General features: G+C 37.9%; 1 protein-coding gene across 3 annotated transcripts in view; it reads right to left on the minus strand.

Annotated features, from left to right (window-relative positions):
- The window catches only part of ABCC8 (ATP binding cassette subfamily C member 8), an 82898-nt gene that overhangs the window by 24948 nt on the left and 43590 nt on the right, over positions 1-14360 (minus strand). For all 3 annotated transcript variants that reach the window (XR_010431184.1, XM_064657469.1, XM_064657470.1), the window contains exons 17-22: positions 11795-11830; positions 10210-10245; positions 6804-6902; positions 5931-6015; positions 4601-4681; positions 1860-1997 (exon numbers count right to left, since the gene is read on the minus strand). Coding sequence is in view for 2 of the 3 variants with exons in the window: in XM_064657469.1 (XP_064513539.1) it covers positions 1860-1997; positions 4601-4681; positions 5931-6015; positions 6804-6902; positions 10210-10245; positions 11795-11830 (475 nt within the window). In the remaining variant the exon portion in view is untranslated. The remainder of the gene's footprint in view (positions 1-1859; positions 1998-4600; positions 4682-5930; positions 6016-6803; positions 6903-10209; positions 10246-11794; positions 11831-14360) is intronic.

A 14360-nucleotide genomic window follows, 5' to 3' on the forward strand; every position in this document is an offset into this window, starting at 1 on the left:
TTTGAATCTGTAAAGCTTTAAAAGCATAAATTGTCGACACAGTTTGAAAGGAATTATATATGCAAGACAAAGTCTGAAGAGAATGGTTTTCGGGTTTGCATCAGTGTAATTACATTATATTCACGTTGTAACTACCTTCACTTTGGATCTGACAAGGAGAATTGGAAAATGAGGCGTGCAGATTGCAAACCCACATGACATCATTAAAAAATAGTTAATGCAGTAGTTATTTTTCTCTCTCCCTGGAAGCTCAGAAATTTCCATGGGTAGGGTGTGGGGAAATAATCTTTTCTGCTTATTGCTAAGAATTTACACCAGAGCAAAGGTAAAAATGGAGCAAACAAGGATTTTTTTTTGTGGTAAGTGCATTCAGGAAACCTACAATTGGATTGGACCTTGAATTCTTCTGAGGGTTTTGCTACAAAGATTTAGGAGGCCATCACATATACTTCAAACAATACTTTTATTTAAAATTCCTTAATAGAACAAATATTCTCTCTTCAGTCCATTGGCTAAGGCTTAATGACACTTGTACTTAGGAATAAAACCTGAACTATTTGATAATATCTTTAAATGATAAAGTTAATAAAAATCCTTTCTGTCTTACAGGCTGCTTGAAACAATATATATAATAAAATTACTGAAACACATGTAGAAGATAATAAAATGAAGTAAGTTTCATACACTTCCCAGAACACCAACACCTAAAAATGGGTCTGACATTCACAAAGAAAATTGAAATGATTATACTGATACAAGGCCATAACTGAGTATATTTTTAAAAAATGCAAATATTTAACAATAAAAACCAAGAAGTTAAAATTGACTTCACAGGGAGGGGAAGAAGGCAGAAAATTACTGCATCCTGAGAGACACTAACCAGAAAACCAGACCTGTGTTGAGAACTCAAAGGTGTACAAATGTACAAGGTCACAGCAGACACCATAAAGGACAAATGCTGCCCACCAAAAACATGGTCAGAACAAGATTAATGTCTCTCTGCAACTTTATACCAAGCCAATATGAAGCACAGGCAGCAGCTGAAATACGATTATTTCTTGAGACAAGTAAACTGCTGCTGTAGTCTGTGCAAGCTGCAGAACAGAGAGAAGTCCTGCTAGGAGGTATAACTGCAGTCATCAATCACCAGGGGCAAGGAGACCTGGGATGCTGTAGCTGGATAACCATAGGAGAACTAAGTGCAAGGCCAGTGCATACCAATGAAATAATAATAATAAAAAAAAATCTGAAAAACCAAACTTCCTTCTTCATCTTTGACATTTCCAATTACAAACCTTCATTTTTTTTTTTTCCTGCAAACTACAGGATATAACAAAGAAACCTAACAAAACAATCAAACATTACATATTTCTTAAAATCTTACCAATATACAAGGGTAAAAATGTTCTTGATACATTATATATTAGTACTAACATCAAGGAAACACTGGTATTTTCCTTATATTTCCATGTACCTCAATATCCATAAATGTACCTTCTTCTGTGACAGCACAAATTCCTAGTAACATCCCAGCAAAGTCAAATGTGTTACTCAAACATTTCATTGTTTTGAAATTAAAAAAAATGAGCAAAATTTTTCAATAGGGTGTTGGATATTCGATATTATTTTAAATGCAGCCTGCTTTCACAAGCGTTTTAAGTAGCAGCTCTATGAAAATCCAACCTGTTTAGGTGTTCTAAGATGGGAATCTCAAAATTATGGCACCCCGAACTCACTGGCCAATTTGCAAAAGATGTTTATTGTATATCTTCTCATTAACTATGAAAGCATTATTTGTAGCAAGACATGTTTGTGCCATGTTCTTGCCTCCTCAGAAAAAAAGGGAAGAGCTTTCTTACCCAGTCAGCATGGGGCAAGTACTGCAGCTTGTGAGTCACCAGCACAATGGTCCGCTTGTCTTCCCGCAGCATTTTCAGGATCCCTTCTTGCATGAGATGATCACTCAGGTGGATATCCAGAGCAGAAAATGGATCATCCTGTTGTCAAGATAAGGGGTCAGCTTCTAGAGCCACAGCTTCAGGGATTTAAGGAAACTCACAGATTTCAATACCAGTAAAACTAATTAGATCAATACAGACATATAAAAGAAGCCTCAGAAGATCTAAATTGTGCTGAGGAATGGTTTTCTTAAATTATATAACACCAAACCTTGAACTGTCTTTTTGCAGTGAGCACTCAGACATATGGTAATGCCATGACTTTGTAAAGGCTTTCTGGGACCTGGTCCTGCCCCCAGATGTGTTCATGGCCCACATTACAGCAGCACACAGTGTCTGTCGGGCTCGAGACAATGCCCCAGTGTGGGTCTGTGGCAGGTATTGCATAACTGCTCCAGGGCCAGGGCCAATGAACACATTTTCATTTCCTTTGTATATAATTGCCTCTAGATTTTTTTTTTTTAAATTCACAAATCAATAATTTATTGACATTATTTATTAACAAGGAATCACAAAAAAAAAATCACAAAAAGGAGCAATATTGATCATTTTGATGCCTCAGCTCAGATGTTTGATTTATGACCCAGATTACCTTATTGAATCAATTAATTATAGGCAATTCATTTAGTTATAAACTAATCTGTACCATCTTTTGAGGAACTTGTTTACCTAATCCTATTTACATGGAATTACAAACTTTGTGATTTGATTTGATATTTCTGCTTCCAATAGTGATACTGGCCATAGGATTTACTTAGTATTATTATTTCATGCTAATATATTACACTAAACCCAGGCTTTCTTGAAAATCAAATTTGGTTTTTTTTTCTCCAAGGGTTTGTTGATAAAGTAGGGTTGAATTTTAATTAATTCTGCTTTCTGGGTGACATCACTGCCACCAGTTAGTTAGGGAGAGGTATAAGGAAAGAGGTGAGTGTTTTAGAAAATCCCCTTAAATTTTTATTCCCTTAAATTTAGCAACAATTTCTATTGTGACTGTATTAGACACTTAAGTATTGTTGCTTTCATGCATCTACAAACCCAAATATACCTGAAATTGACAGTAAGATAAATATGACCGCTGAAATCTTAATAAATCAGAGCATCATAACATAAAGCACCTAAATAGTGCTTTTGAAACACAGTAACTTCTAACTGTGATGCTCGATTTACTCTCAAAAATGTATATGCAACTGTGTGTCCACTGAGCTCACTGAGCAAGGACCTGTGTTGTCAGCTCTGCTGCTGCAGATCCGATCTAGCACAGCCCTAAACACCATTCTGAGCCCAGGGTCTGTGCACAGCCACCTCCAGTGTGATGCTGCACCTCTGGGGACTGGCACTGCCAGCTCACAGAACACAAGACTGCACCGTGAAGTCAGGTGAGGCTGCTCATTAAGGCAGCACTCACTACATATATGCTTATAATGATACATTGATAACAAGAGACCTGAAAAGATTCAGCTCATGCTACAGGACTAGTCTGATACAGACTAACAAATAAATGTAACAGTGAATGAAGGTAATTAAGAAAAAAATAGGCAATGAATCATCACACGACCTTTTCTCACGTCTGCAATTATCACAAGATGTTTAACAAATATTACATTCAGGCTTGTGAGAGAGAAGTTTCATGCGCATTTGTTCACAAAATCAGTCTTAAAAGAACTGACAATTTGCAAATAACATAAAGGATTCCTGATTATTTTCTTTAAATATTAGGAACTGGAAAAAAGTTTATTTGTAGGTGGTTTTAAATTATCAAACCATATGAGAACCTGCTACTATTAGGAGGTTATTGAGTGTCCTTCACAAAAGGACAAAAGGGGCAAAATGGAGTTACAACCTGACTGGATCTGCTGACTTGCAGCACCTGCCTAACACCTCTCTACTCTCCTGCACTCTGATCATTGCCTGGAAATACCCTACACATGAAGCAAGCACATCGTGGTCAGCCTAATTACAAGGAAAGGTCTAAGTAACCTCCCAGACTTTCAGGGATGACCTCTAATGTGCACAGCTTTTCTAATCCCATGTGACTCATGTCTCACTGTCATAACAGCTGGATTGAAACCTCCTAGAAAACTGAGCTAGAGAAGGAAGTCCTAAATTGGAAAGCCATCAAGCTCACTACTTGTGAGTATGTAGGATGCATCTGTTTTCCCACCTATGAAGCTGTTAGAGCCTGCTCTCACTCCTTTTTCCATAGCATGGCTGTTGAAGCTGGGACAGGATATACAACGTGCAGTTCAGGGAGGAAAACCAGCTTAGTTTGTTGCAGAAAGGAAACACCCCAGACACAAGACAACATTAATTTTAGACCTGAGACAGCTTGGGAATTTTATGAATACAGTTAAAATTATTAAATTTCCAAAGATAAAAACAAGGGTCAAAAAGAATTTTCAATATACTGAGAGGGGAAGCATCAGCATTTCAATTTGTAATACCTATCTATCTGTCTGTCTGCAGCGTTTACAAAATGCTTCTTACCTGCAGGCTAGCTAACACCAGATATAAAATAAACAGTGCACATTTGGCTTGGCTCAGTGAAACACAGTGTTCAGTGTGTGACCCCTGAAGTACTTTAAATGCTTGCATCTCGTGCCTCTGCATGGAGCATAAACATAAGGGCACCTACTCACCAGGAACACAACATTTGTCTGCTGGTAAAGTGCTCTTGCCACGCTGATACGTTGGCGCTGCCCTCCAGACAGATTAATACCCTGAAGATAAGCAGGAGAAAAACAATCAGACAGTTAAAAAAGCATCAACTGGATATTCATATTCTGATTGGAGTACCCATAGCAGACTCTCTGGGCAAAGAAACCCAGAGAAATTTTTCAAAAGCGTGGGGCTGCAATCCAGCTGGGAATACAGGACACAAACTGTTAGAGAAGCCAGAACATTCCGTAAGGGGCTGTACTCCATACAGAAGGACATGAAATGTTTAACGGTTGTGGTGACACAATGCTGTAGGTGGCACAGATATTCTGCAGGCAGCCTAAACTACACTTCTGCTGAAAAGTTAGCCTTGTGAGTCTGGCTGTGTCCTGGGCTTATTTTTTCCAGTCTACTGTATGTTGTAATGCTAAATCAGCTTCATTATATACTATAATCAGTAACTGCCAGGTGGGAGGTCAGACGATGCTGACATGGACATTACGGACATTTCCCGGTTGCTATTGTACTTCTTTTGGCCTTCAGTCCCCTGCTACCACTTTGCTTTAAGTTATTTATATTTCCTGTGATCCACCTGTAGTTTCACAACCACCTTAAACTCTCATAAGCCAGCACTGCTGCCAAAAGATGCTATCCCACCTTCTCCTTCCCCTCTCGAAAACATTTGTTTGGCTACACAATGAGCTTGGTTTGGAACTATTCCATTTAAAATTAACATGGTAGCCAGTGCAGAGATTAAGCATGGAAATGTATCCTTAATTTATCTGTGTGGGGGTGGTTTGTGTGTTGGGGCGGAGTGGCAGTTGGGTTCTTTTATTTGTTTGTGCCAGTGCCAGTATATGCTAGAGTAAATTATTTACAAATTTGTTACTTCTGTTTCCTTTTCTGTCACTCCTTAGTCTTCCCTGATGTGATAAAGCTTAATTTGCTGCTGATTAAACACCTGCCCTTTGGTAAATGAAGGGGCTCTAAAAAATCTATGTACTACTTATTTTTATGTTACTCCTAAAGAAACCAAAAAATGCCCTGTAAAGTCAGGATATCTGCAATAGCAGCTGCAGAATAGTCAAACATTCTGATAGCACCACATTTAAATCATTGCAGCTCACATAAATGACAGTGTTTCCATGTTTACTGAGCAATGAGCTTTCAGACTAATGACCCAAACATACACTTAACTAAAAGATTATCTTTGTTGCCAAATAACCCATAAGATTTTAAGAACACCACAAAATAATAAAACCCCCTCTATATATTTAAAACAAAAATAGAAGCCTGTAGCTGTTTACTGACCCTCTCTCCAATCTGGGTTTGGTCTCCATGAGGGAGAATGTCAATATCAGGCTGGAGGGAACAAGCATCAATTACTGCTTTGTACCTGAGGAAACAAAAAAAGGCAATGCAAAATCCACACAGATACTGCTAAAGAAGCACATTGCCTACCTGCAGAGGAACAAAAATTAACCAGCTGGAAAAAATCACACGGTGGAAAACATATTTGTTACCCACTAATTGTTCTAATGGGATCTCTTTCAATCACAGGTAAGTAAATAATATCTCAGCTAAGAAAAAGGATCTTAGGTCAGCTTCCCAATTAAAAATGTTAAATAGTTAAACCCTGGAAACACAAACACAACTTCTTCCAAGGCATATTGCTATTCTTTACCATTTAATTTTTTTCATGCTCAGGGCCTTTGTTTCTTGTTTCAATATCCAAGGATGACAGAAAAAAAATGTGTGTAGGATGTGAATACATAGTCAACCACTTCTTTTAAGGATGGGGGGGATGGAATATCAGCAATTGACTCCTAAATATTTTATGATGTTTGGTGGGCATTTATACTGAGTAAAAAGGCAGCCCATTAACCCTTTAAAAACAACATTCCCACTCCCAAATACCTAATGTCCTCCTAGGTGAGTTAAACTAGCCAATTCGGTGTGGGAATACTGCATGCTAGACAAACATGGTTCTTGGAAATGAAAACATTTGTACACTTAAGTTCAAGTGAGACATTCAGGAAAAACATGGTCAAAGGGGGATTGTCATACTCAGGCAGGTGCAGTATGTTTGTTACTAGAGGGAGATGGGGACCATGCTTGACCCACACAACCCCTATATTTAAGGAAAAGGGGAGTAAAACACATAACAAGGCTGGAACCTGTTACCTCTGTTTGTTAAAAGAGCTTTCAAACGTGATATTCTCTTCCACTGTGGCATTGAGCAACCAAGGCTTCTGGGATGCATATGCTACTGAGCCTCTTTTCCTGGAAAAAACCAACCAAACAAAAATTTGTTCCCAGCTTATCAGTGCAGTAGGTGTTTTTGGAAATCATTTTCTTGTAAAGGAAGAAACTGGTAATTACTCTTCAAAAATGCTGGCTTTCATTTCTTTTCTTGAAGTCAATCAATAGCTTTCCCATTACAGAAATATATAAGATGTTAACTTTCCAACAGAACACTGAAATTGTTCACCCAACTGAATTTCACTTTGTTCCCTCTTTTTCTGCTGTGAAGTGGGTTTTGGAGAGGCTAGCTCAGTAAAGCTGCCTCTTGAACAGTGTAGATGGCAGGAAGGAAATTACAAAAGACTGAATCCCAGCTGTTTCGATAAATTAATTAAAAAAAATATGGACAGCAGATCACTAGTTAAACAATACATTTCAGGGGGGACATTCTAAAAAGATATTTTTAAAGTGTTTGAAAATGACCCAAACAACTCGACATGTGCACAAATACAGTTCCCTCCACCCTAAACACATATATTTTCCCCATTCTAATCAGAGACCTAGAGTAACAAAGTAAATGGGTGAAATATTTCTATGCCTATAAAGGAAAGAAAACAGAACACAGATAAAAAATATTTCCTAAATTTCCCTGCATAAAATTGCCCTCAATATATATCATCAGAAAGGGACAACTTACCAGGTATAATCAACAGGGTCTCACCATGCACATATTATTTCACAGGAGTTATTATTATTGCTATTTAAACATAAAAGTATCTGCCTGCTAGTGGTAGCAGTGCTTTTGTTGGCCGTGGTGCACTAAGCTGGGAGAGAGGCAACATCTTTTGTTAGAGCAACTGATACTGTTGGAAGAATCATTGGCATATCACCATTTTTCCAGAAAAAGGCCAAAAGGGGGGATCATACGCCTAAAAGCATATCTGTTTCCTTTCTAGCTATATCAGCTAATCCAATAAGGAGATAGGATCTCTCACTCAAACGTGGCCTTTGTCTGCTAGACAGCCATTACAGCAGCCTCCTTCTAGTCAGACCTGAAAGCAGTTGAAACCATGAGCTGCCAAAACAGACTTTATTTTCCTTTATCAGTTAAGGTCACTTGCCCTGCTCGTTTTTTCAGGCTTTTACCAAGCTTGTTTTGAAAGTCATGATAGCATCCAATGATCCAATTTTTGTTGACGACCTGGAAGGACACACAATTCCACTACTCTGCTAACATGCTTCCAAGTCCAAATTTCTGATGGTTCATTAGAATTTAATGGTGTTTTATGTATTTTCTTTACTGGAAAATGAAACAGATATAACAAAACACAAGAAAAAAAAACCAAAAAAAATTCCCTAGGCAGTACAGCCTGCAGTGGCAAAATCTAATGCAAAGAGCATTCAGTTCTGCCTCAAGAGGGAAGCATTTTTTCAATTACTATGAAATTTTCATACCAATAATTGAGAAAAAATTGCTCTGAGCATTCCAAGATGATTTACTCCCCTCCTCTCCTTTTCATTGCTTGAAACTGTGCCTTTGCAGCTCTTAATTCTCAGTGCCATCAAAAAGTTACTTCTAATTTAGTTTTTGAAAAATAACAGCCAAGTTTTGAGAAAAAGTCTTTTACAACTTGTTTGAGTGAACATACAGGCATTGCCCAGTATGATGTACTCCATGCTGAGAACCAGCACAATGCCTGGGAATACCACTCATACTTGGAATATATTCTGCTTGTAGGACATCAGAGAGAATTGATTATTGCAAGGAACTTGGGAACAAGCAATGAGCTTGGCAAAATTGATTACGGACTTAGAATTTAGCAAGTTCCTCCAAATTAATCCTAACTGCGAACTGACACCATGAGAACATATCAGAGCAGATCATATTTTGACATAAGCAAAAAGTCTGCAAGTGCTTGACCCCATGTGAAATCTATAGCATGTCTACAGTGCTGCTTACAGGCAAGAGGCAATCAAACACAACTGTTGCTGCAACTGTGAGAGACATGTGGCAAAAAATCCAGAGAATAAAATATTCTGAAATGAAGTGTGCAAGACTTGGTCTGAAAGTCTGCCTGGAACCTACCTAAGGTTTCCCACTTATAGGACCAAATGCAAATAAAGGGCTTAGCAGGTAAAGACTTATGAGGGATTTATTCTGCAAGTGGAAGCAACCGCTTCCTACCCCCAGAGCGCATAAACAACTATGTGTTTTCATCAGTGGAGTATATTTTTTCCCCTCTTGCAACACAACAGACTAGCCACAGCCTCTTAATTATCACAGAGAGGCAGATAGAAAAATTCAGCCTTACAATAAATAGAGAAAACCTTCCCTAAGGTCCCTGGAGATTATGAGCTGTGGCCAATATAGAATTAAACCTGTTCATTAATCATGAATCATATTAATTCATCAATCAGAAACAACATTGTCAAAAGAAACAACATCCACTTCTTTACTGTGCAGGTGACCAAGCACTGGAACAGGTTGCCCAGAGAGGTTGTGGAATCTCCCTCACTGGAGATATTCAAGAACCATTTGGATGCAGTCCAGTGCCATGTGCTCTGGGATGACCATGCTTGAGCAGGGAGGTGGGACCAGATGATTGTGGTCCCTTCCAATCTTACCCATTCCGGGATTCTGTGGTTCTGTGAAGATCGTTTGCTTAAAGTTCTTAATCTATCTCTATCTTCACATTTCATTTTATTAAGTCCAGTAGGGTCAGTACACCTTCAAGATCACTGAAAATTCAACTAGTTAAGGGACATTCACACATGAATATCAGTACCTTAATAAATATAGCAAGTCTGAAATGCTGGTGATTTTAAAAAGGAAATAGATGCACTTAAAATGCAATGGAGTTATGATTATACTGGTACAGGAAATAATACATTGCAAAGCCTTTCCTGTGTGTTTTGGGATTGCTGACTACAGTTTTGTTTTGCTTACTTTGCACAACTCATTAATTTCTAATATAAGTCAACAACTCAAATTCATGTGTTCTCCAGGTATGAGAGAAATGTGTACTGTTCTGTCCTGTATTATCACTGCATGCACAAAAAATATGCTTCTCTTATTTTCAGCCTGATGGTATTGGAGCATTCTGGTATTGCCAGTCCTGAGCATTCAGGAGTATATTTTTTTTACCATTATTAAATTGCAAGGGTCACTTCCTTGTTTTTATTTTAAATCTTGCAGTAGCTGCATACAGAGACATTCTGCTTGTCTTCTAAGGAGGAATAACTCATTAAGTGCAGAGGCTTCTCAACAATGTTCACACAGAGTCACAGAATGGCTGAAGTTGGAAAGGCCCTCTGAAGGTTCCCATTAGTTTTTAAAATGTTGTACCTGAATTCCGTGTCAACAGGAGATTCTTTCTCTGGGCTGCAGAAAACAAATACAAGTTGGTTTGGTTTTTTTTTTAAAGAAATTTTTTTAGACAGTGCAAATAACATCACAAAGTACTATCACTATGCTATAATTAAAAATCCAGCAAAATGACTGCATAACAGAAATAAGTCTCTTTACGCTAAAATTCTGTGCTGCGTGATATTGACCTAAAATGGTATGGTTAAAGCTTCTGTTCTGAGAAGTGCTTCACAACCTTGTAGAATGCCTTCAACACCTATGAGCAAATCCTCAAGACCTCACAAGAGTGGCTCAAAATGCTCTCTCTTTTGAGAACACCAGAGGTGTTCTACAGGATGTTAGAGCAACAAAACTACCCGAGATAGTCTTATGTCACTTAACCAACTAGGATTAGCAGAACATAGGATAATGTAGGTAATTGCTTCATACAGTCTAATATTCTTTCCTACTTTTTAATATGCCATACTGTGGTGCATGTTATCTCATCCTTTGCTGTCCATTCCCACAACAGTTTCAAACATGTGAATGTCTAATTCTGATCGTATTTCTCTTGTATCTTAAGGCATCTTTAACTTGGCCCAGAAATTTCAGTCTCTCTTATACAGACAGAACTGTGAGATTTCCAAGTATCCTTTACCACAAGGGCTTAGTCATTAGGTACATAAAACTCTCTCTTATACTACACATAGATGGCAGCAGAAGTTTTACAGGACTCAGTCTGACAACCAGGTAACAAGTCTGTGAAATAAGGTAAATGGGAGAGAAGATGCTGATAAATTTAAAGAAAAGGCAGTGGAACAGTTGGTGAATCACAGAACTGAGAAAATATTCTGGTCAGTAGAAGTCACACAGTTTAGCCTAAGTCAAGAAAAAAAATCACATTTTTCCTCTGCTGATTTCAGTAACAAAGTTCTCACTGATTCCAGCAGGGACAGGATTGTCACTTGTACAAGGTTTACCATTCTGGAGATGCCACACTAGAATGACAACCCAGTGAGAAAGCTTTGTACTTAGTTGATTTGATAGATATTCCCAGAATCCAAGCTGAGCTATGTTAATCAGGTACAAATAATTTCCATGCAAGGATCCCATGCCAACAGATGGACTAATCTGCTACTCTCCAGACTTCTCAGTCTGTGTGTGCCTGAAGAATACTAGGTGAGAAAATAAACTTATGACAGGATGTTAAAACTGTAGGGTAATGGGGAGAATTTGCTTTAGTAAATGAAAATACTATTTTTTTAAAGTGTAGCATTAGGGAATAGTCTGATTCAGGCTTCAAGAGAAGGATTTTCAAAGACATACAGGAAAGTTACGACATGATTTTCAAACTCTCCAAATGGCAATGGAGATAATGTTTTCATAATGGAAATCTAGCTCTTATTTTCATAACTTGCATAGGTGGTTTCAAAAATTGTATCCTAAGACAATTAATGCAGTTGAAGTTTCATTGATTTTCAGAATTCTGACTCTGAAAATCTTAACCATAGATTTTTGAAGCCTCTGGTTCCTTCTACTGCAACCGATTTAGTAGGAAGACCGATAATCGCGTACGATACCGTACCTGAAATCTTCCCCCGTCTCACTGTCAGAAGTGCAGCTGCATCACAAATAGAAAGCAAAGACTGTTTACTTAAGTGAGCACAGGCAATCTGCCCCAGAGAGAAAAACTATTAAATTCCACTTAGTGCACAGGCTGCAAACATTACTTATCACAGAGCTGCAGTGCAGCATCTGTTCCTTCTACACAAACCGACTTAATTTTAGCAGGTAAAAAAAAAATTGGTGACTTTTTTTTCCTTATAAGCATTAATTTGACTCCACAAATAAAATCACTTCTACCCTGTCCTGAAGGTGCTAGTAGATCTGAGAAGTCCTGCTGTGACAAGAATGAAGTTCCATTTAAAAAAACAATTTTCTAAGAAAACACAATGATAATTCATGATACTGGGTTTTTTCCATGACAGTAACTGCATCTTTGCAGCCTATAATGGGTTAGTGTGAACCCCAAATCCCACCTTCAGTTGACTTGCAACATACTGCTTTCTGTGTCAGCCCTATCCTTGGGGGGATGTGCCCATGTAAGTGTGGGCAAGTCTGAGGGACAGACAGGCTTTGTTTTTGCTATTTTTGAACGTGCACAAAGATGTTCACAGAGCTGTTTTGACAGGATGACTGGCCATACGTATTAATGATGCTAAATTCAGTTCCAATGAACGGAGTGAAAAATCTGTGTCAAATGGTATAAACAAAATCAAGGAGGAACAAAGTCTTTCATGCTTTAAAGAGGACAGTCTCATTAACTTTATGCCAACACAATTTGTTTATAAATATCCAGGAGAGAAAACTATACCTGCAGTTTCAAAGGCTGGTTTGAGACATTTCCATAAAGTTTTGCATAATAAGCAATGACCATTATATAAACTGAATTTACTGTATAATTTGAGAGCACCAGCCAGCCACTAGTACTTTGATTCCAAAGGTCAGTGTACCAAAAAAAGCTTTTCCACAGTTGCCTTGCAGTTCACTCATCTTTAGTGACTGTGTGAACTCAGTGGCACCTTCTCCAAAAACCCTGTTGCATATCTATCCATCTATCTATCTATCTATCTATATCAACACATTCTTTACAGAAACTATCGATAGGCTGAAATACCAAATATCTTTTCCAGCCCATTTCATGCACAACACAAGGACCTTGAACCACAAACATCAGTTCCTGCTTCACCTTGAAGAGGGCCATTCTGAATTATGCTGGGGAATACGTTGGTAACTTATAACATGTACTATTTGTGCATGACAGCAACTCCCTCTCCACTGTGCCCTTTTTCCTACAGCAGCCTGTGAGGCAGAAAGCTGTGAGCTCATATAATCCATCACTGTAGTTCCAGTAGCAAAGCTCAGCCAGGGTTCCTCATGGTGACCACAGTTTATCTGTGCTTGTGGCAGGTGTGCCACATTGCACCAGTGTCTGCTCAGAAACCAGGGCCAAGCACCACACTCACAAGGCAGCAGTGATTCTCAGTAACAGGAGGTGCAGCAGAGCACAGTAACATCCCGAATTTCTCTGCTCAGGTCTTTTGCTATACAGCCAGAGGTGCCACTATTTTTGTATCCAAGCATTGGTATATGAATTCCCTGATCTGTGTTTCAGTTTGGTAGCTGGAAAAAAAATTATTCTCCATTTGGAGTTTTAACTCAACCTTTTCAAACCTCTTTTCCCCACTTTGTTTTATCTGCCCTTTACCCCTTTTCCTGCAAACTCCTACCAAATAAGGATGCCTTGATCTCCAGTGTTGAAATACCAAAGTAATGTATGTTTGATAATGAGGTCTAGATCTAATTTTTCAAGGCATATAGATGTCTAACGATGCAAAGATGAGCCTATTGAGATTTTCAAGCCTCCCAATTTAAATTAAGTACCTTGATGTTTTTGAAAACTCCAGTAAACATTTTTTAAAAATCAATGCATTTTTTTAGGCATCAAAATAACTTTAAAAACTTCGTGATTTGATAAAAGCAGTCAACTCCACATTGAGAAGAAAACCTACTATGAACAACCTGAAAACTATCACTTCCTTCACATTATAAGGACTAGAGATTCAGATGCGAGTATATATACGTCCTATTTAAAAACAAATGATGTAATTTTGATTGAGCAAACAATTTCTCTTTTAGGTCAATTTTTTGGTATTATTTACTCCAACAGGACTTTAAATAGGACTATTCAAAGTGAGATACTGCCCAGAAGAAATTAGCATGGCATATACTATAATTATTTACTCAATAACCAGCCAAATCAATACCATTTACTACCTGTTCAGAATATAAAATAATGATCTCTCTATTTTTGATAATCTCTAACCATTTTATACAATATTTATATTGAGTTGCTCTCAGCCTGCTTTGGATAAGAGGCATCAACCTGAGCTGGATCTTCTGAAGACATGCCTTAATACAAACAACAAAAAAATCATAAATGAGCCATGGCTTACTTCTGATTATCCCACTCCTAGCCCAGAAATAAACCATATTACTTTTTAAGGTTTTGAAACAAATAATTTTTATAAAAAGCAAGCAAAGATGATTTGCAGTTAATCGTGTTTTATTCATAGAGCATGGAGGCACAG

This window comes from Pseudopipra pipra, chromosome 6 (assembly GCF_036250125.1).
Source record: "Pseudopipra pipra isolate bDixPip1 chromosome 6, bDixPip1.hap1, whole genome shotgun sequence".
NCBI classification, from domain to species: domain Eukaryota; kingdom Metazoa; phylum Chordata; class Aves; order Passeriformes; family Pipridae; genus Pseudopipra; species Pseudopipra pipra.